Source organism: Hippoglossus stenolepis, chromosome 14 (genome assembly GCF_022539355.2).
Source record: "Hippoglossus stenolepis isolate QCI-W04-F060 chromosome 14, HSTE1.2, whole genome shotgun sequence".
NCBI classification, from domain to species: domain Eukaryota; kingdom Metazoa; phylum Chordata; class Actinopteri; order Pleuronectiformes; family Pleuronectidae; genus Hippoglossus; species Hippoglossus stenolepis.
In genome coordinates, this window is record NC_061496.1 from 21,224,451 (window position 1) to 21,247,895 (window position 23,445).

The 23,445-nt window shown below is 44.3% G+C and overlaps 1 protein-coding gene across 1 annotated transcript; it reads right to left on the reverse strand.

Annotated features, from left to right (window-relative positions):
* Nucleotides 1-614: 614 nt before the first annotated feature.
* On the reverse strand, nucleotides 615-19,404 carry pdgfra (platelet-derived growth factor receptor, alpha polypeptide). Its single transcript, XM_035176596.2, has 29 exons — nucleotides 19,214-19,404; nucleotides 16,921-16,996; nucleotides 16,540-16,830; nucleotides 15,801-16,061; nucleotides 15,118-15,257; nucleotides 14,075-14,237; nucleotides 13,415-13,607; nucleotides 12,349-12,464; nucleotides 11,971-12,267; nucleotides 11,616-11,882; nucleotides 11,334-11,464; nucleotides 11,031-11,199; nucleotides 10,710-10,899; nucleotides 10,433-10,548; nucleotides 10,178-10,304; nucleotides 9,471-9,667; nucleotides 8,850-8,944; nucleotides 8,345-8,477; nucleotides 7,909-8,013; nucleotides 7,156-7,266; nucleotides 6,573-6,726; nucleotides 5,755-5,915; nucleotides 5,314-5,429; nucleotides 4,628-4,750; nucleotides 4,425-4,536; nucleotides 3,881-3,980; nucleotides 3,554-3,659; nucleotides 2,568-2,803; nucleotides 615-2,473 (listed from the first exon to the last, which is right to left on the reverse strand). Exons 2-29 carry the CDS (start codon nucleotides 16,982-16,984, stop codon nucleotides 2,326-2,328), a joined length of 4,422 nt encoding a protein of 1,473 aa, XP_035032487.2. The 5' UTR covers nucleotides 16,985-16,996; nucleotides 19,214-19,404; the 3' UTR covers nucleotides 615-2,325.
* Between the last annotated feature and the right edge of the window lie 4,041 nt (nucleotides 19,405-23,445).

Consider the following 23,445-nt stretch of genomic DNA (forward strand, 5'->3'; position numbering starts at 1 on the left):
TTCCTTTCTTTCCTCATTAATCATCATGTATCCCTCCTCTGATTAATCTTGTGACCCTTTGGAAGGTGGTAAGCACCAAACTGAGGTGAATACAAAGTAGCTCCAACATTAAAATGCTGCTTCAACATCAATATCAATAATCTGAGAACGTCCTATACATTAATATATTAAGAGTATTTGTACCTAGATACTACATATACATTTTACAGATGATGCTTCTGTGCATGCACGTGTATTTTAAATGCAAGGCTTTTATTTTTTGTTGTATTAGTATTTTTACAAAAATGTTCCATCTCTAGCTGTTTTGTGTGTCCGTGCCTGTGTGTGTTTATATATGACTTATCACATATACTGGGACATTTCCTTTTCTGCCCTTGTGTCATTTATATCGATTTTGTTTACCAATATGTTATTTTGCAAAATATCTAAAATGAATACTGTTATTCTTGAGTGCATCATTTTTCTGCATTGTCTTTTAAATGTCATATCCTTATGAGCAGAAATGTAGAATACAACATTTTATTTGGTCACTGCCCCATGTTCCATATGCTCCTTGTAAATCCTTCTTGCGTCTGTTTGCATGTGTAATAGGTCATAGACACTGAGAGGATGTGTTTTTGTTTTTACATTATAAATCATTTATTGAAATATAAATCATCTGAATGTACATGATGTAAAATAATGAGACATAGTACTGAATCATACAAGGTGTGATTAGCTATAATTACAGATGCTGTACCGTCAACAAAAAACAAATCAATCACCTGCAGCACAAACATTCACATCCACGCTGCTTTAAACATCTGAAGCCAAAGCCCAGGCTCTTTTTGCTAACTTGTCTGCAGCTTCCAAAACAAGATGGAGCAAAAAAAAAAAAACAAAGAGAAAAAGTGCAACAACAATTGCAGATTATATCACAGTCAACAGAGTGGCAGTGGCATAGCTGGTACAGTAGCTGGAAGATACAGACGATTACAAAGAGTCTACACATAACTGATGTATGACATCAGATCAACATGGATCTCTAGTTCATCTAGTGTCTTAGTATAACTAGAACCTGCTAATAGACAATAGATAACACATGAGACTGGACCACAGGACCTGCTGGAAAAACACAGCTGTAGGATAAAAAATATTTTTGGGGTTTTATTTTTATGCTTTCCATATTTATATTGTCTAAACTGCTGACATACACACATGAGGAAATGTGAATATTTATTTTGAAACTTTCTAATCCACAAATGTTTTCTATATGACTCTGTGCTGTCCACGATGGCAAATGTCTTTAATTAGGAAACGTTGTTGTATTTCCTTTGTTGAAATGTATTCATCTAAAGGGCGGATAAGGGTTCAGAAGCTTAAAATGCGCTTATATAAAATACTGGAGCACTATCCCAATAATTCTCTCTTATAAAACAACTCTGGAGATATTTACAATACAATCACACTTTGTTTCTCAAAGCCCACGTGTCAGGGACGGGGCTTGAGAACGTTCGGTTGGATTTGGACAAACAGGTGAGACTCCGCAAAGATCCATGCAACTCAAAGGCTCCTTTTTTTCATAACCAGTCCAACAGCTATGGTCAATATCTACTCGGTATTCACAAATAATACATGTGTACATAAAAATGATGTAAAAAAATAAAAGTATTTAACCACTGAAAACATTATATGGTCATAAACAACAAATGCACGTAGTCCAGATTTTGTGCTTATAAATCCAAGTATTGCTACTGATTGTACCAGCATCAGGTGCTTCTCTCGTGGCAGGTGAGGGTGGGTTGAGTTTACCTGCCATTGCTGTTGCTAGTTTTGGACTCATCTAGTTTAAATAGTGCATCTGTAGTGGTTAAATATATATATCATATCATATGAATGATATCCTGTGGTGTTTGCTCATTTAGAGTTGCTGACCAACGCATTTGATTTGTCCCTTCTTGCTTATGTTGCTGTTAGGAGAATGCCCGATAGAATAAAGCCCTGCAAATGAAAAAAGACAATCTTTTTTATTTGCTTCATCTCAATATGTCCAACTCACAGCCTCAGTGGCTGTGGTGCTTTAGAGTCCTTGATGTCACGATTTCCTCAATATTCACTCACTCCTCCGGCCCAACAGGGGGCAATGTCCAGGGAGAAGTAAAGGGCGTACAATACGATCCCCACAGACGCATCCAGAGAGTGATTTGGTTTTGTTCAAGGAGGAGGAGTGGTGGGGGCCCGACGGTAGATGGCAGAGTCTTTGGCTGATGTGCAAGTCTTTCTCTAGTACCTTAGGTCCGGACACCCCTTCCACTTGCTGCTCCCGCTCGGCAGACGGGTCATTTGTCACAGAAAGCTGTCCTCTACCAGGTCACTACAGTCCAGACACATCTCGTCCAGCAGCGTGATGTCCTCCAGGGTCTCGCCCTCCCGCTTATTAAAAGTGGAGCTGCTGGAGCCGGTCTCAATGGCGCTCTCCTCGGATGTCTGAGAGCTGCAAGGGGGCATGAACACCACAGGTTAGAGCCATCTCTGGTGATATACAGACACCCTTATGTGGTAGAAGTAAATATTTTCGCTCCATTCACCTGTGTCTGTTCCTCTTTCCATATTCATCATCAGATATAGGGTCCAGGTCGGGGAGAGGAATAATGTAGCCGCTGTCGGAGCTCAGCCGCTGCTCGTCGAAGCCACTCTCCCGGTCCTTCAGCTTGCCCTGGTTCTTGTAGGTGATGCCGATGTAGGCGTCGTCGTTCTCAACACACACCCGAGTCACGGCGGGGTGGTCACTCTTCAGGAACTCCTGGTTTACCCTCTCATAATGCTGCACAACACAGACACACATTAGAAACAAAACCACATTAGTCTCGCAGCACAGAAGCAAGGACGATACAATTCAGTGTGCAAATGTAATACAGCTTCGTAGAGCCACAAGAGAAGTGTGATTTCGAGTGTGATCACAAGTTGGGTTTCCGGCTGATAGTGCGATCCAAACAAAAACAAACCACACATCCCATCCTAGCCAGAGGTGCTAAATCAAGAGCTGGTTGCTACTTTGCCTTCCCCCCCCGACCATTAAGGCAGTGTTGAGGAGGCAGAGGTAACGCTGTTTTGATGTGCCATGTGTGGCGTGGAGTTTAATGGGGTAATTTAGGGTTGGGTGGTGGAAGCGAGAACTGGACCTGCGTCATTACCCAGACTCAGGCCAGCCACTCTGGAACCCAGCTCCCGCATTCGCACTCTAATCACTGGTAGGTCTGTGTTTTTACAGGAGCGCCGAGAGCCCGCAGCAGAAACACTCCTAATGCACCCCCAGGGGAGGTGGAGGGGGGGTTTAAATGAGCAGCGTGCTACTTTAAGAGTGAGTTAAAATTCAAATGAATGTAATCATGATGGTGATCTACTTTTCTGGGCAGCATGGCAACAAAAGCAGGAGATATTTTCAGCCAGAAAAATGCAAAAAACAAAAAGAGAGGTTTGTGCAGAGGTCAAGAATGCGAGGTGGTAAGTTAGAGAGCAGGTGTTCACAATTCCAAAGTGGTCTGAACGTGTGAGAGGTCACAGGGAGACTCACCCGCTTGTAGCTGCAGGGCAGCAAAGACGCTACACTGTCACTCAGACCCAGGAAAGTAGGCCTCTTCTCTGGCTCGCTGTTCCAGCACTTCATCATCATTTCATACCTGCAACAGCAAAAATAAAACATCACCATGGCGAAGAAGCACAACGGGTCCTGCACCTTGTAATTTTGACCGTGACTCATGTCAGGCGCTGTATATCAACAGCTCAGAAACAAACTGTTCTGAGTTTACAGCCTTCAGCATTCCTCGTCTGACAGGATGTGAGGGAAGCTTTATGTCAGACAACAGCAAGCAGTAAAGTCTTCATGTGAGTGACCACGTACACGTCATGAGGCGCATGTTCAGGCTTGGACATCCTGTATCCACTCTTGATCTTGTTGTAGAAGCTGGAATCCACGACCATCCCCGGGTAAGGGGTGCCACCTGCAGACCAAAACATAAGCGCACAAGATGAGTTTACCACAGAACACCAGTCTCCTATTTTTCTTTAACCAAGGCGGTTAGGTTTGTTATTTGGTAAGCAAGATAATCCAAAAACTACATGACAGATTTCCACGAAACTTGGTGGAAGGATGTGGTACAGGTCAGGAAAGAACCCATTACATTTTGGTGCAGATCTGGATCAGGGGATTGGATCCAGGAATCGTTCTTCACTTTCTTTAGCATTGCGATATAGAATGATTTTCAACTTCTCCACCATTTTCCCAAGGAATAATTCATGGATCTTGATGAAAAATAATAATTTAAAATATCAGGCATATTTAGGTAACTGATATCTTTGATTGTGCGCAATTTGTTGCAGCTTGATTGAATTTAAGGGGACTGTTGGCCCTTAGCTTTAAGGTATGTGCTCTACTAAGTGCTCACCTAAGGAGAATATCTCCCAGAGGAGGATGCCGTAGGACCAAACATCGCTGAGGGACGTGTAGAGGTTGTCAAAAATACTCTCTGGTGCCATCCACTTCACGGGCAGAAAAGTCTGTGATGACAGAGAGGAAATGTATAATCATACTTGCAAATGCTGTGACACTACACGTTAGCTATGGAGTAATGTAGGAATGGCGACTTACGCTGCCTTTGGAGACATAGTTGTTGTCATGCATGATGTCTCTGGCCAGTCCGAAGTCACAGATCTTCACGATCTTGCCCTGAGAGAGGAGGACATTCCTGGCTGCGAGGTCTCGATGCACACACTGCACAAAAAGAGCAAGTAAGCAAAACTGATTAGCAGGGAGTGGCATTTAATGCACAATTGTTGCATCCATTTCCAGCATCCTGCGCCCACAGCTACTGACTGCGTCTATTTCTGTGTATTTCATTCCAGAGTTCATTTTTAATACCGTTTCATATTGCTTTATAAAGCGTGGTCTTTGTGTAAACATGCCAGTTGGAAGGACGGCTTTGACCACTGGATATTTAGGGATAATAACTATGAAGCTGAATGAATGGCTTTGGGCTGCAGTGTGTGCCTGCCTGGTAATTCTAGCCCTGGCTGTGCTGCTGCTATATGCAGTCCCTGGCCTCTCTCCTCAGTGGGCTCAGCAGCCTTGACAGAACTGCTTATCACACAACCACTGGTTTCCTTGGTCGCCCCCCCCCCCACTATGGCCAGCACAGCTGTCATCATATAGGACACAGACCATCAGTGCAGTGGGAAGCAGGGGGGTGTGAGTCTGCATGTAGTATGCACGCCAAAGCGAAACAAAAACATTGCTGGATAAAAAATTATAAAGATGTGATTTTCATACAAACGTACATTTTTGGAGGACAGGAACTCCATGCCTTTGGCCACCTGGTAGGTGAAGCTGAGCAGGTCGGTGGTGGTGAGGCCCTCGTTCATGTCGTCCGACAACAGGTCGTCCATGTCACCCTCTGGTTTGGATAACACACACACACACACCGAAAACATCATGAGGTGGTACATAAGCAGTACATGTATGTTCATTATGAAAGGTAAATATAGCACTGGTTGCTCAAACCTGGCTTTTACTAATGGCAGGGAGAAACTGGGCATTATTATACATGTGCTGCAATTACCCTCTCAATGTAATTACAGGGCTGTGCCAGTCCTAAATTCTGACAAGGGTGTATCCCCTCAACCGACACTGACTCAAACACAACACCGAAGCCATGAGAGGACACAGCAGTAACTCGGAGAGGGAGGAGAGAGAGGAGAGAAAAGAGCTGCAGTGCCTACCACTCGAGTCTTTCTGCGAGGGTGGTTGGTCGTAGTTGGATGACTGGATGTCGGAGTATTTGGGGGTCATGCCCATCTCCAGCATGGGCACGTACTGAGTGTTATCCCCTTGCTTCATGTCCATGTAGTCTGCTTTGCTCTCAAAGGACAGGATCACATAACTGCAAACACAAGAGAGGAAGGCTTTTAAGGGATGAGGCGAGGACAAGTCATGGGGATATACTGAACCATATACACACCCATGGTGATAATGCATGTTTTTATTTAGTCCTCTATTGTGTGTACACTGTTTGGCTGAGGTTGAGATGAAGATGTGGTTGAGGCTAACACAGTAGCCAGGAATAAATCATGTTATGGTCATTTTTTTGAGGTGTGGTCAGTGTGAGTCATCCATCAACACAGATGAGCCTTGGTGGGGGGTTGTTTCCCCATGAACGTCTGGGCGGACAGAATTAACAGGAATCTCCAGTATAATACAATTAGGTTGTAAGCTGAAACCACTTCAGACTGCAATTTGATTTGGTGAAGACGCCAGACGATCTCCTTAAGTGTGGAGAAAATGGCGATACGGTTTCGGTTAGGGTAAGGGGAGAGTGTGTGTTAGTGTGAGACAACTGCACAAATTGTTGTCAATGGCTGTGGTCTTCAGGAGTGAGACAGGGGAAGTGTATCGGTGGAGAGCGATGTATTTAAATGTGTATCCTTTTGTCCGTTCCATAACATTTTCCAACCGTGTGTCTAATTCAGGATAATAATAGGGCATTTGAGCTGTAAATGAATGTATGACAAGCCATGAACTGTATATATATATTCGTTACCTCCTGCTGCTCTCATCTGCAGGGTTGATCCCGAAGATGTCCATCTCTTTTTTACTTTTCTCCGGGTTCAGGGCCATGAAGCTCTCTCTGTTCTTGTGCAGGTAGTTGACCAGGTCCCCGTAGAAGCAGTACTCTGTGATGATGTAGATGGGGCCTGGGAACAACACAGCAAAGTCGTGCATCGGCGTCAGTCTGCAGGCTAATCTTATCAGAGACTCGTAAAGGCTAAAAGCACAGTCAAGAGGGCAAGCCTCCACTTCCCCATAAAAAGGCTATTAAAATACCACACCCACCGAGAGCTGGGACGAGGCTGTCAATCTTTTTTTGGTGGAGCTCTAAATGTCTTCGACTGCCAAATCCAAATCAGCGTGTGTGTGTGTGTGTGTTTGGCAGCATGGATGTGGGCGGTATTGTGTGTGTCTTTGTAAAGTGGTGACTAAATTGCAAAGGAAAAGTAACTCTGGTTGAAGTGAGCTGTTATTATGCCGCACAGTATTTACCTATGTGAAGGAGTGTGCATCTTTTGGTCCCCAGTGTTGTATGTGTGTGTGTGTGTGTGTGAATGTGTGTGTTTATTATTCACCTGACTTGGTGCATGCTCCCAGGAGGTTAACAATGTTGAGATGAGGACCGAGATGAGTCATAATCTTCAGTTCAGACATCAGGGCTTGTTTCTCACTGGAGCGTGCAGTGGCTGGAAGAAGAAACAGTGACCATGACTTCATCATCACACGTATTCAAACCACCAACAAGCCAAACAATACATTCAGACAAAACCTCCTCCTCCATCTGAATTCTACTATTAGATGATGTTGTAATAATGTTGTAACAAAGCAAGATTTTAAGGAGCGCCACTTCTAAATGTATTTAAGGCCAGTTATTCATTTATTGTCATTGTGCAGAGTACAAGTACTATGCCGATGAAATGTAGTATGTTTTTGACCAGAATTGCAAAGAAAGTATTATTTACAAATAAGTGCAGGAAAGTAAGTGATGCTATAACTTACAATATTTATTGAACAGTGGAGAATTGCCATAATGAGCCATTAACAAACAATTAATTTAACTGCTTTTAGAAAACCTGTTTCTCTTTCACCTCGTGCCTTATATCTCTCCTTCTACTCTTCACCTGGGAAATTGTGCCTCACAGTTTGAAAACCCCTATCTAGTATATACAGACCTCGGATATACGTATAGACATCTGGCCTATAGGAGATGCAGTAGCAACAATAGCTGCCTTTATCTAACCAGTCCTTATTCTGAGCTTCACTGGTCTAAACACACATGTCGGATGAATCATTTACATGTCTTGTTAGGTATTATCTGTTAAACTCACGTTTCAGCATTTTCACTGCCACCTTCATGACGGGTTGGGAGCGGCTCAGTCCGTAGGCGGTGCCCTCCACTACCTTCCCAAAGGCTCCAGAACCCAGGATACGACCTGAGAAAGACAAGAAGACACAGGATCAGTTATCAAGGAGGAAACACAAAGAACCTGCACAAACACAGGTATGCACACACGCGTCTGCACTTTGGATGCCTCTGCTTCCCCATCTGTGACTCCTTCAATGGCTCAATGTCCCTTTGATCGCTGGGTCAGAACAATCTCAAAGCCAGCACACCCCCTACTGCCCGAGCCAGATTAGTTTATCACAGCCTCACTTCAAAGACAGATGGAGACGTCCTGATCGGAACATCACTGCAGGGAGGCTGCAGAGCCGCCAGCACCAGACTTATCAGAGTTAGCACACTGAGAATGACAGTCAGCTCACCGAGCACGAGTCTGTCGCGGGGGAACTCCCATCTGGAGTCGTAGGGAAGCTGCATGGGATCCACGTAGATGTACTCGTGGCCATCTGGGCTCACAGACTCTATGACCCTCCAACGGATCTCATATCGAGGTTTCTGGAAGACAGAGGCCATATGAAGAGCAGGTTAATTAACCTTGCACTTGCTTATGGGGGTCCACTTTGGCTTTCCACACCATACTCAGTAGTTTTAACTGTAACTTGCAAAATCCACCAAGAAACGTAGTTTTATTTCTTAACTTAGAAGACATAGAAATAGAAGAAAGTGTTAAAATCACATGTTAGGTCTAATATCTCATACTGAACACAACATGACATGTAGGATTGATTTCGTGAGGCTAATTTGCTTCCAAAAACACATTTTCTGCACTTTTAAACTTTAACGTGAATGCTGAAACAGAAGCAATGGGTGAGTAAATGGGTGAGCACACGAGAGGTGAGAATAAATGCTGAATGATGGCAGCAGTACCTGTTTCCAAATAATGACCAAGACAATGAGTGAGATGATGACAATGACCAGGAGCACCAGCACAGCAGCAGCTACAGTCAGCTCAGGGTGAGGGCCTGTTCAGGAGGAGAGCCAGGGGTCACACATGTTAGATGAAGCGCACATTAATCACATGTGTCTACTGTAATGACAACTGAAATGCCTGGGTTAAAATACGTTCTACGTGTTGCATAAGAAAGGCAATAAAATCCCTGGGGTGTCCAGATTACTAAATGTGTGCTGAAGAGACAAAGCAGAGGAGGGGGGTGAGACCAGGCACTGGGACAGGGGAAGTGAGCATAAGGATAGGGGGGTGTAAAGCTCATCTGGAAGGAACAAATGGCCCAACAGTCTCTGGCTTAGCTGACTTAAGTGTCTGAGAGTGCCTTCCTCAGGGCCCCTATCAGCTGTCTCCCCACAAACTCATCTGACAGCTGCTTCAACACTGACTAACACAGCCTGTCGCACCCCGAGTGTCACAAGCAGAAGGAAAAAGAAGGAAACAAGGTGGAAACAACAACATCAAATGTCATTTCAAAGCTGGGTTTTTAAAAAAGGAGAGTTACTTAAAAGCAAAAGTGGTAAATGTGTGTTCATTCTCACCGTTGGACACCAGTTTGACCTCCCTGCTGACGGCAGCCATTTCGTTCTTGGCCAGGCAGCGCACCGCCAGCGTGTTCTCCAGGTGACCAAACATGACCTGGCTCTCCAGGTTGTTGTCCTCGTCCATTCGGGACTCCACCGTGATCTTGGTGGAGTTGGTGGAGAGCGGCACCCAGGAGGACGAGTCATTGGCACAACTGCATGGGAACAGAGGAAAGGAGATGTATGATCGATTTAAAAGAAAAAAATCGGATGAAATGGTGAATATCACTTTAACTTTCGAAGGTCTTCGGAACTAGACTGCTGATAAATTTCCAAACTGCAGCAGATGGCTGTGGAAGATCAGCAGCTTTTTGTTCACAATAGGTTTTAAACCTGGTTTCGTACATTTACGTATATTTTTTGTATAGCCACAGTTTTCTTTTCTTTGCTGCACTGTACATTTTTCTAGCAAAGAGTTTTGCCTTCTTTAGGTTTGTCTTTCTTTAAAATTTCAAACGCATCATCAGGATATTTTCTGACATATTCACAGTACACCATTCCTCTCAGAAAGGCCCCAGTGTGTGTCCCATAGCCAATCATGTTTTATAGAATTGAGTGGTTTAAGGTGTTTGAGTATAGTATAGTAAAGTGTGCAGAGACCACATGTATGTAGACTGAGAAATATAGAAGGATGTCAATGTTGCACTGAAGAAGACTGAACTTACTGTTTGATGTTCTTGCAGATGAACCACTCCACCACAGGAGTGGGCTGCCCTCGTGTAATACACACCACAGACTGGCCTGTGGCTGAGCCGTGGTGGATGTCCATCAGCTCCACAATGACTGCAGGCACTGTAACATAGTCCAACAGAGTGTGTGTGTAAATATAAGAGGGAAAAAATGACTGTAACTGGGAATTAAAGGTTGTGAGATCAATATCCAGGGAAATAAAAGTCATGAAGGAATTGCGGTTTCCTGACCTTTGACCTCCAGGATCAAGCTAACGTCCCGACTTTGGTTTCCATTCTCCACTCGGATCGTGTAGTTCCCGCTGTCCTCCTCTTTGGCGCGGATCAGGGTGAGAACGCTCATGTAGCTGCACAGAACAATAAAAGCAGAGGCTACAATAACCACAAAGATATACAAGTTCACCTCGCACTGAACCCTAATGACAGGCCCAGCAACGTGAGGGAATGTAACTTTCAGCTTGTCATTAGCTCGGCTGTCATTAGTCTGGACGCTGAACGAGAGCCTCACCTGGTCTCGCTGAGCTGCCGCAGGCTGGTGGAGATCTCCGCCGTCACGTCGCTGAGCGGGACTCCATCTTTGTGCCACGTGACGTGAGCAGTGGGGAAGGAGTTGATTTCGGCCCTGAACTCCCGGACCTCATCCAACTCTGCTGACTCATATTCTCCAAACTGTGGCCTGATGGACAAAAACTCACTTCCTGTTAGAGAAGGGAAAGAACAGAGGCCGACAGAGAATCAGAAATCGTTCAGTGCTACATGAAAAAATAAGAATTTATGGAATGATGCCTAAAGCTTTTTATTGTAAGATCAAAAAATACAGCTTTCATACCAAAAACTCTTATAGCGAGTTGCTTTGTCTGGCTCTCATTACTAATAATATCAGTGATGGAGCAAGAATAGATGCCGCTGTCTTTGGTCGTAGCCTGCGGGATCGTCAGGGTGTAAAGGATCTCCTGATCCCTCTTGTTTTCATGCACGGTTTTTGAAGCACGATTAGTCTGTCAAGGGACAAGGGATAACAGGTACTTTGAGTTTCCAGCGACCAGAAACTCAGATTTAACAGAGGGAATAAAACTCAAGCATCAGTTTGAGTTCATCTTTTGGTGCTGTAGAGGAAGACTTGTACCCTCACCAGTTTGCCAGGGTATTTCCAGTGGTCTTCCAGAATCTCAGATCCCCGGGCCAGACAGGTGACTGCGATGGTTTCTCCCACCAGCAGAGCAGTCCGCTTGGCTGTTAGCTCGACATGTAGCTCGGCACCACCTGAGATATGACAACAAGGTTAACATGGGCGTCAGGGTAGAAATCAAATGAAGAAAACACAGAGCTGACAGATTCGATTTGTATCGTGTCTACTTTTGAGCGACGTTGCAGACATCTACTGACACATTTGCACATTCAAGATAACACACACCTGTCCAGCCGTGGACGATGTATTCCCCGCTGTAGTGTTCCTCTCCGTTTATGAGGGCCTTACAAACGTAGGTTCCAGCAGTGAATACCCCCAAAGCGCCCCTCTTGCTGTCATAAACACTAGACACAGGCTGCTGGGTGTCAACATTAACCAGGGTCACGTTAGCAGTGGGATCAGACACTCGGCACTGGATCTCCATCTCCTCGTGGTCGGACAGGACGTGGTTACCAAAGGGCACCGGTGATGGCACAAAGGGAACGTCTGGATCTGAGCAAAATAAAATACATCTCTCAGACTAGATAACAAAATAAAATTATAAAAACACACATACACAAATCCGCTGTCTACTACATACCTGGGACATAGATATAGATGCTGCTGTCATCCATGTCCTCAGTGGTGTTTCTGCTGTAGAAGCACGTGTAGTAGCCAGTGTGCACTGCGGTGGCACCATCCACAGTGATGGTGGAGACAAACAGGCCGCTGTTGTCCTCCTGCGACAGCCCCAGCACATTGAGTGGCGTCTCCCAGGCCAGCTTTGCCTCTCCGCGGCAGGTCAAGGTGAAAGGAGTGTGGAGGGGCACCACCATCTCATCTATCTGTGGCAGCAGCACAGGGGCGGAGGACGGAGGGAACATCATCGCAGTGGGAGCTGAAAGATTCACATGTACAGGGCTCAGTCATAGATCCCACTATCTATCTATCTGTCTTTCTATCTATCTGTCTATCTTACCTTTCACTTTGAGGTTAAAGGAGAACTTTGCAGTGCGAGAGCCACTCAGCACTGTGATGGTATAGTTGCCGTTGTCTTTCTCCAGAGGCTGTCGTAATGTCAGAATGCTTTGATACCTGTGTGAAAAGAAATTCCAAATATTTTTTTATTTAGATTAATATTTGACATTTTGGAAAATACTCTTATTCACTCAGTTGCTAACAGGGGCGTATCCAGGGGCGTGGCCAGGGGGGCACTGGCCCTAGCTAAAATTGGATTGGCTCCAGAAGTGCCCCTGTCCTGTCTTTTTTCTTTCTTTCTTTAAAATAAACTATTCACTTACTAACAATACTAACAACAAATATGACAATATGTTACGAATTTAGATTCACTAAGCTTTTTTTCAAAGAACACATTGTGCTTGAACAAGGGACAATTTTTTAAATATATTCAATGATGTGTGGCTTTGCTCAAAACTGTAGATCTAAACAGTAAACAAGAAAATATAAGATTGCTGCAACCCTTACGTCTGTGCACTAAATGTGAATCTACAGATGGCAGCCGGTTAGCTTAGCTTAAAGACTGGGAGCAGAGGGAAACAGCTAGCATGACTGTGTCCAGAGGAAACAAAACACGCCTACAGCTCTCACTGAATTCATTTGATATGAAAATATAAAATCCATATGTTTCAGTTTTATAGCAGGTTATGTGACAGACAGTTACAGGCCCGAATAGTATGGCAAATAACTTCCTGTAAACTGTAGGAAAAATGTCATTTTCCTACTTCTGTTTCTGAATGGATTAAACAAACAACGTATAAAATGTTAATTATTGAGGTTTAGAGGTTATTGGCTGGTGGATTTTGTTACGTTGGACAAAGCCAGGCTAAGTTAACTGCCTCCTGTCCTCTGCTTCATGTTGGCATACAGATATTAGAGGGTTTTTAATATTCTCATCTAATCCTCAGCAAAAAAGTTAAAAAAAAAAACCACTTAAAATTTACTTTTAACCTTTTTAACTATTATCAGACTTCACAGATCTCATCCAAAAATGAATCAATTAAACAAATCAAAATCATTCTTCTCACCGATTCCCTTCGTTGTGGCTTGTCTTGGTGAGGACATAGTAGTTCACTGGTAATTCTTTGCTGTCTTTCAGCCACATCACTTTGGGGGAAGGGTAGGCATTGATGAGAATAGTAAACTCTGTCTCCTCCAAGAGGCTGACGAACTCCGTCACCAGAATTCCGCTGTGGTCCAGAGCCACGAAAGAATTGTCCTCTGAAGAAAAGAGAATGAGAAAAAGAGTGAGCTGCTGGTGGTTGTAGAAGGAAACGGGTTAAGAGATTCAGTGGGTAGAGCCAGAGGGGGTAGAGGAGCAGGACAAGAGGGGAGATGAAGAGTGACAGGGATGGTTGAGGTGAAACTAAGGCCTGACACACACACACACACACACACACACACACACACACATCTGTTGAAGCCATCCCATAAAACACAGTGGCTGATGTTGAAAGCAGAGATGAAGCTTTACAGTCGGCCGGTGAAAATGACTTCCCCACACGGCTGAAAGCACCTTGTGCACATGTGGAACCATGACCACTTTACCTGAATGGTGATGAGGATATTACATGTGATTAAATGTGACTCTAATGTTAAGTGAATGTGACTCACTGATATGACTTCTTTCAAATCTTTACACTTCTGCTGAAAACTCTAAGAAAATGTTGTCTTGGGGAAACACTCACCGAAGACAGTGACGGCCACGCTGCTCGCCCTGACCTCCCCGCTGTTTTCGTGAGTGATGGAGCACTCGTAGCTGCCGCTGTCCTGAGCAGTGGCTTGTGGGATACTGAGGATGTAGATGACCTGGTCAGGTGACGTCTGTTTCATCTGAACTGCGCCCACAGCCTGTGAGCACAGAGGTTAAAGTAACGGTTAAAGATCCTACTCACCACGACAGGGTGAAAAAAAAGGGTTGGTAACAGGATATTTGAATTTTTTTAACTCTGTATTTTGAATGTATCAGAGGCAGCGAGACGTGCAGCTGAAGGCAAATGGTTAAAACACTTGTGAGGCCACAGCAGATAAATCAGGATCACAGGGCCTTTTAAAAACCTGTAATTGCAGCTAAGAACAAAACCAGGAGTCGGGAGTCCTGCGTTCCTACCCTCACTGTCTCTGGAAAAGGGTTTAGAGGAATTTCCACGCACAGAAACAGACAACGTGTTCTATAGATTAAGAATCTCAAGAATAAACATAAACAAACATAAATTGCTCCTCCTGAAAGATCCTTGTCGCTAACACTTCAAAAGCATTAAATGTTTAGCTGTGCTGACAACATCTGTCCTGCATGTCTAAAGGTCACCGGGGGTCAAAGGATTTAGTGTCCTCTTCTGAAATGCCTCCTTCCCTCAAGCCGTTTGTGCTGAACTTTAGCTTCCACGTCAGTGCTCTTCACACAGGGTTAACTGCGGCAGGGGCCTTTGGCTGACTGTCCTCATAATGAAGACACAACATTCAGTTACTGCTTTCCTAACACATACTTTATAACCACTAAGGGCCATTCTCAGAGCTATATTCCACTTGCCGCTGCTTGGCTTCGCTCCAAAACCATTATTCACTAATTTAAGGCTCAGTGCTGCTGAGTAGGAAATGACATGGAAACATGACAAGGCCTCGGAGGAAATAGTGCAGGACAGACAGACATAGGACGGGCGGATGAACCCGCAGAGGAGACTGCATTGAAATTCTAAAAAACACACAGAGAGGAAAGGGGTTGCATTCTTGCCTGTTTTTTGGGATGGAGCCACTGCTGCTGAAAGCCCAGCCCAGCGGGAGCGATGCAGGTGATGTTGAAAGGCTGCCCGGCCCTCACGCTCTCCTCGCTGGCTTTTACTTCCACTGTGAAATCCTCCATGTCTGCAGGGGCTGCAGGAGAGACCAGGAGAGAGCAGTTATCAGCACCGTCAACCCCCTGGTCCCAAGACAGTGACAGCTTGATTCGCATGAGCTCATTTATCATGGAGAGGTGGCTCAGTAGGTCGTCATTACTCACTCACACACACACACACACACACACACACACACACACACACACACACACACACACACACACACACACACACACACACACACACACACACACACACACACACACACACACACACACACATAAAGTGAAAACAGGCGTGTTAAGCCATCTCCCACTGTGCTAATGATGTAATGTCATGCCTCTCATAGAGTGAGATCACCCTGCAGCCTTCTCATGGTAAACAGACTGGGGGAGTGCTTCCAGCTGTGCAGAGTTTGAAATGTCATCTGATCACTTTTAACTTGCCTCTTTCTTATTGTACATTTTTGATTTCATAAATGACAATACACATTATTACAGTACATACAGAGAAGAATCCATAAAGAATCAGTTGTCTTCGCACACCCATTGAATACAAGACAATGCTCATCGGGACTCACCTTCAACTCTCACAGTGTAAACTACACTTCTGGCTGTCTGGCCGTTCACCGTGGTTTCACACTGGTACTGCCCAGGAGAGAGGTTCCCGAAGAAGCCCATCTTGTTGTCGTAGTAGGCGAGCATCTCCTCTCCAGTGGGGACGCTCCTGAGGATGACGTCTGTGTACGGGTCAGACACGCGGCAGGAGATGGGGACTCCTGTCGGGTCCATGGGGACTTCCACTTTTTCTGGGGTCTCTGGAACAAATGGGGCCTGGAGATCTAGGTTGTGCAAGGAGAGAACATTTTGTTAGAGTGGGTAATTGGACTGGGTTTGAAAATGCTGCCATCCTTTGTATACTTATTTTTATACTTAAGGTCAAAGCTACAACATATTTTATTCTGAGGTAAATCGGCAGATTAAAAATTCCCCTTATGTAACTTTTTGAACAAGAAACAATGCACTAGTCTTCTTACAAATGAAACTCTACATGAGTTGTAAAACACACCATTGCTCAATCCAATACACTTACATGTTTTGGTACTAGAGCTTTACTCTGCCTCACATGTTTTAGACAATGCAATGTATTTGATATTGCCAAGGTATATATCTGACCATGATTATTTGGTATACGGTATATATTCATAACATGTGGCCACACTGCAGATGTGCAAAAAGTATTTCAAGCCTTTGAGTAGAAGTATTTCTCTTTTAATATCTAATGGCTCCATGAGAACATGTAAAAAGATTAATATTCACCTGGCACAAAGACATATATTCCTGCCTCGTTGTCTTCGTCTGGCTCACTCTCCACTTCACCCTCATGGCTTTCATACACACAGATGTAGTAGCCGGTGTTTTCTACTGTGGCGTTGTAAATGAAGAGCGTGGCAGTGTAGTATCCTGGATAAACAAAAGTGTTTGTCGGCAGGGGTTCGGCCCAGACAACGTTTCTTTTGCCTGTGCAGCTGATGTTGAACACAGAGTTGGGGTGCAGGACGAACTCCTCCTCATTGGACACAATGGTGGGTGGTGACAGTCCACAGGTGACTGGAGGAGAGTTTGAAAACATTAGATGATGCTGTGAAAAGTATAAGGATATGAAAAACAGAATTTGACACGCCTGAGTATTAAACTTACCTGCAACAAGAAGCACCAAAATACCCCAACAGACGACATACGCCTTTACCCCGTCCATGATCATGGAGGATCTGCCCTATAATGACAGAAATGTTTGATATTTAGTAATAAAATAAGATAAACACTTTTCTGACATGAAATCACTGTCACCTCTGACAACATTACTGTTAAATCAGCAAATCAGTAAATGTCCTGTCAAGCCCCAACATATGTGTAGTTTCACTGGCTCAGGCTAATAATCCCACAGCCTTATGGAGGGATCTGGAGAATTTAACTTCAACTCTAATGGCTTGTGGTCTCCCACATCTTGTCAGTGCTGAAAAGGCACCGGTCTGAAATCTGTCAGAGGATTACATTAACTGTTTTTCTCTATGATGAGGGTCACGACAACAAAACCACAGATTTCCCCCAGCGTCAGGAGACTCCATTGAGCTTTTTTAACAGGACGGAGAAGACAGGATCCACTACTCTGGCTGCTGCGCGCCAGCTGAGCACGAAGACTGTCGGTAGAGGGCGACACAGTCCACTTTATGAGGGAATCGAACCTTCTCGGATCTCATCTCCAGTTTGCCCGCTCACTTTTCAGAAGTTTAAAAAAAAAAATCACTTTTACGCCCTTGACTTGTAAAACTTGGGACTTTGAATAAAAGGCAATTTTACAGTCCGTTTTTTAAAATTATTTTGGTTCCTGGGTCAACCACACCTCGAAAGGAAGCCTAATTAAGACATTCTCAAGTTTGGTGCAGACTCCTCATAACCCATCACACACATCAGATACGTGTGTGTTTAACTTTGTCACATAGTTTCTGCAGAGGACAAATCCCTCTGGTCTGGGGCTGGATCCACCACACAAAACAAACCATGTCTGTTCCTATTTTTTTTTTTCTTAAATCACCTCACAAGTCAGCCCCATTGCACGGATCACTTCAGTGAAATGACTTCTTGTTAAATCTGTAACTCTTGGTGGGATTTTTTTCTCTGTGTGGAGAGTCTGTGTCTACAGTTTCTCCCCAAAACAACAGAACCTGGCCCTCGCAGCTTCCCGTGGCTGTCCGCTCTGGCTGCGCCCAAGACGCGCTGGAGTATCCGTGGTCAACCCGGGTCTGGTATAACTCTATAATTAGAGGACCCACTCCACACAAAACTATACATTTGCGTAGGAATCCGCTGACAGAATGCCTAATCCATTTTGACGTGTTTGTGCACACTGAAATCATTTCAGAAATGTTTTTTTTTTCTGTTCCCTTGGCTTGGAGAAGATCCTCCAGCCGCTGCGCGTGAATCTATCTGAGCCGGTGGCAGTTCGGACTGTTTGCACGTCCTCCTCTTCTTCTATTCAACCCCTCTCCCGTCAAGCCTCTCAACAAATGTGGCATGATGCATGGCTCTGCTGGGCCGCAGACATCTGAGCAGCAGCTGATAAGACTTGTGTGCCCTCCACGGGTGGTCAAAGGGTTGGTTTCCAGGGGAGTTGTTGTGGAGAGTGAATCTTTCTGTAAAGCATCATTGAGCAATACGCATCAACGCAATACAAAAAAGTTTTGAAGATCTTTTCTTCAAAAATATTTGAGGAAAATTTAAAATAGTACTCCTGCGCAAAATCCCTTGGTGGCCCAGCAGGGGGTTAGGTGGTTAATGAAGAATGCGTCGTGGCTCCAGAAAACTCTTCTTCCCCCCACCACTTGAATCCACTCAGCTGCAGCTCGGACAGACTCATTCCAGTGCCTCCAGTGCCGATTCTCAATTTTAATTCCTCGCATTCCACGGACAGACGAGAAAACAATGCGATGCACAATTTTCCAATGTGTTTCCCATTAAATCACCACGGAGAGCATCCCACAATGGAGCCTTCAGTCCTGGAGGTGACACCTCCAGCTGTGAGGCCGAAAAGTAGCGCTTTTATTCCAGCAGAGCCAGGGACATGTCTCCGCTCGGCGTCCAGCGGGGACACCATATGGTGCACGGGGGACGGAAATCTTATCTAAAAGAAGAAGTCATGCATCGCCCTCTTGGTAAAGTTGCAAACAACTCACAGGGTGCCACAACTATTTTGGTGAATGCAACTTTTGAAGAAACTTTTCCAGACCTATATGTAAAATGAAAAGGGTGGAGGATAATCTGATAATTGATTCAACTGATTAGGGCTGCAATGTAGCTCCCACTAGACCATAGGAAATAATCTCATCAGATTCCCCGCGTTTAAACAAAGCCCCCCCCAATTAAAAAAAAAAAAACGACTGACAGAAAATGGTTTCAGTCATCCTTTTGGATTCCAACACAACCTTTCAATTACCTTGAAGTAATCCCCTCTTTATATTCCTCTCGTGTCAGTATATCCACAGTGAATTGGAGGCTCCAAAAGGCGCAGTGAGGGTCCTTTTAGCGGCGGCTGTAATCCTCAGAGATCCTGCGCTGTGAGAGCATATGCGCCTCGGACCCTCTGTCCACATCCACGACCGCCCTCGCAACTGCGCTCCGGCTACAGCGACCTGTAACTGATTCAATGTTACAGTCCACCCTCCTCCTCCTCTCCTCCACCCCCCTCCCTCAGAAAAAAAAGTAATCATCTGGCTCAAAGTAAATAACTCTCAGGAAATGACACCCCCCCCTTCTAGCGCCGGACCCCTTTTCAAAGTAAGAGTCCGTTTCGGGGTGAACATGCAGATGGAAATGTGAGCGGGCACGAGCGGGCAGAGGGTAATTTTCGCGAGGTTTTATTCGGATAGGAGAAGTTTTTTTTTGGAAGAAAAGTAAGTGGTGAACATTTGAGGGACTTGTGTTTCATCTGATGGTGTTTTACGCACACAAGTCCTCACATATGCTGTTCTTTTGTGGATGAAATTGTTGGCGATTCACCTCAGTCAGATTATAACAAAACATGTTCTTTTTTTTTTTTTTTTCACAAGATGCAGTTCAGTTGTGAATGGACGGAGTTCTTGTGCATCATTCACAAAACTGTGGAGCAAAGTGTGGACAGTGGTGCGACGAGCTCATAGAGGGCGCTCCAACACCATCATAACACAAGCCACAGCTCTCTCTGTCTGTCTGTCTGTCTCTCTCTCTGTCTGTCTCTCTCTCTCTCTCTCTCTCACACACACACACACACACACACACACACACACACACACACACACACACACACCATCAGGATAGATCTTCTTATTTGCTGTGCCACAGAAAGAAAACGACCCCTGTTTAGTCGCGCACATGCGTCAGCTGTTCACCGGCTCCTGCTGCACCCCATCAGCCCCTGTTTACCCCGGGGCCCTCCTGGCGGGCATCAGGAGAATAATGGGTGCCTACAAATCAACTACCTCTGCGCACAGAAGAGGGGCATCAGACCGGTGTCTCCTCATGGAAGGAGCAGAGCCCCGGGGGCCTGGTGCACACCGACCCCCTCCCCTCCTCTCTCAGCTCTGTGCAGTAGCTTGGCGCAATTACTTCCACATGTTGCCGAAAAGAACAGTTTCCTTGTTCTCCAAACAAAGGGTCTCAACCCCGTAAGGCCGAGTTTATACCTCAGAGCGGGTTGAGCTTCTCCCTGTTATGGGATTTTCTTATATTCACCTATAAAATGTAGCTACAGGGCCTGACATAGCAAAGTTATAGTAATGTTTTTTTGTTTTGGTGCCATTGGCTTCTGTAGGAATATATGTTTAATAAAATGTACATATAACTATTATAAAGGAAATACTAAATTTCAACTAAACTTGAAATACTACCAACAATGTAAGTAAGTAATTAATCAAACTTTTCTCAGTCAAAACTCGCTTTTCCATGGCATCTAAATGTCATTATGTCCTGAGTCCCGAAATGTGTTTTAGTGACAATATAAGATGCTGAGGCTCCTCTGTGATAGTGTTGGAGCAGGATGATGTGAATATCTTTGCAGCGACCTTATGAAATTAATAGCACATGGAGGATGTTTGCAGATCCTCTGTTCAATTGATGCTGCCTCTGCCAGCGATCTCCTGTCACGCCTTCAACTGTCCACCAGGGGGCTGTGGAAAAAAATGGAAACCGTTATAAAACAAGAATAAAGGCTATAGCATCAATTGAAATGAAACGTATCAAATTGGAATTATGATACGTTTCCTTTGAAATACAAACACACGAGTGTAGCGTATAATTTCGACATATTTCATCCTTCCTGCATGTGCCCATAAGACACTAGAGGCCTAAAGCTCGAAAGTGACAACACCCTGACAAGCATAACGTGTAAAACCCGGCACGTTAATTACTATATGCACAAATATGAAGTAATACTTTATGCATTAATAAACTGACTGTTGTCTGTTTGTGATCAAGTTGGTGCTTTCCAGACGTTGTCAGTCAGCTGTGGTCAGGTCCCTCCTCTATGACCGAGACCATCTAAAACACAGCTGATGTAAAGACATGTCACGTGTTGTGTGTCGTGTGACGTGAGAAGTGTTTGAAGATGACTTCACATTGACGGTGGCCTTCGGGCGGGGGGAGCTGTCCAGCGTGCTGAAATCTCCCCACTGCCAAGACCCACTGTCTGTCTATCTATCAATCTATCTATCTATCTATCTATCTATCTATCTATCTATCTATCTATCTATCTATCTATCTATCTATCTATCTATCTATCTATCTATCTATCTATCTATCTATCTATCTATCTATCTATCTATCTATCTATCTATCTATCTATCTATCTATCTATCTATCTATCTATCTATCATCTATCTATCTCATCTATCTATCTATCTATCTATCTATCTCTATCCTATTTTTTTCTATCTATCTATCTATCTATCTATCTATCTATCTATCTATCTATCTATCTATCTATCTATCTATCTATCTATCTATCTATCTTTGAGGCAGTCATTTTACTTTGCAGAACAACAAACAAAACAAAATAAAATAGAACAAAAAAATTAGGCTGTCATATAACCAAACATTTTATCAACATATGTTAAGCTTCCAAAAATCAATTCACCGCTGTAATATCGAAGGCATTTTACTGCCTGAGGCGATTACTTGGCTCATCCCAGCAAATAAAATGTGATTTGATTTTCAATAATAACACAAATACACCAATTCTCTTGAGTTCCTGTGGCCCTGACTCCTCCTGTGTGTGAATGTAACTGACCCTGTTAATGCACAGATAGATTTAACCACTTGACTTTTTATTTCCTAAGGTCCCTTTCTCCCTTACTCACACACACGCACACAGAGAGGGGGATAGAGGGAAAGGGGGAAAGAGAGTGACAGAGAGAGAGGGAGAGAAATTCTCCCCTCAGAGAAACCAATGTTTAAATAATAGGAGGTCATCATCAGTTTAAGATGCTCCTGTAACTGTACAAAAAGACCCCACCTTCCTCCTCCACGACTCCCCACACTCAGATATAGATGAGACCCTATAGGGCACATGTGTGGAGGATGAATATCGCACCGCTGATTCATAAGTGCGCGTCTGTTCAGGAGAAGACAGCGCTGCTCCCCTCTTTTCCACACGGGCACTTCAGCTTCTCCTACTCTCTATCTCTCCGCATGAGACAGCAGCTGCAGCCGGCTGAAAAGCCCTCTTATTAATTGTCTTTTGTCATGCGTAATTGCCTCGTTTTCAATAGTGGCCGAGGCCTGACGTCGTTGGAGTGCTCTTCTTTTTCTTCTCTGAATTCGCGGATACATTGCTGTTCTTCTCATATTTACAACCCACTCTCTGCATTTTGCATTTTTGTTTGTTTTTTTTTAGCTTTTTGGGGTTAAGCAATGTGATAATACACTTTAATGGGGGTAATGGATTTGGAAGAGATAGGCAATCTACCTGAACAAACACATCTACTCTCAACATGACCTAAAAGTCTGAGGGGGAGCAGGGTGGGGGTCCTTCTCCAAACTGCGGTTTGTTCTGCTATTAATCGCTTTAAATGCTGCATTTGTCCCTCACACCTGCGAGGGAACTCTAATTCGATTAATAGGAACTTCAATATATATTCATTAGATGGCTTTCCCCCAATAATATATGATCACCAGCGGGATGTGAAAGGGGATCATTTATTCGCGCTCTGAATGGGCCTGTGTGGGACCGAGACTTCACCTGCTTCCCCTCTCAATTAGGAATGTATCCCAAACTCTGACAGAAACGAGTTAAATTAGGCGTCACCTAATTTCCAGTGGCCCCTCCTACGTAATCCCTCCTTAGAGTCTTTCTCCAATTGAGCATGCCCCCTTTAATTCACCATAAGTTGAAAGGTTCAAATAGTGCCTAATGAAACAGTGACTAAATCGTCCTCGCTCCCTCGGAGGAACCCTGTAGCTGTCTCTCAAAGCTCTGTGAGCGCACAGCCGTCGGGGGTCTCGGGCTAAATGCGAGTCCCAAGGCAGGACAATCTAACCTGTCAAAGCCTTTGCCCACTTCTATATATCCTTGTTCTGAGCTTTCGAGCAATAGCAGCATAATCAACTGACGTGAGACCGAAAACGCAATTAAACTCGCTTTGGACAAGAAAAAAATCTTTTCAAAAGCGACCATTAATGGACTATTGGCTGCTC

What these genes read in the sequence shown, in the direction of transcription:
- pdgfra (XM_035176596.2), bottom strand. Translation starts at nt 16,984, where the DNA reads ATGATCATGGACGGGGTAAAGGCGTATGTCGTCTGTTGGGGTATTTTG. An exon ending in CATCTATATCTATGTCCCAG is followed by an intron (nt 11,883 to 11,970) that starts GTATGTAGTAGA and finishes TATTTTGCTCAG; the next exon opens with ATCCAGACGTTCCCTTTGTG. An exon ending in CGGCAGCTCAGCGAGACCAG is followed by an intron (nt 10,549 to 10,709) that starts GTGAGGCTCTCG and finishes TGTTCTGTGCAG; the next exon opens with CTACATGAGCGTTCTCACCC.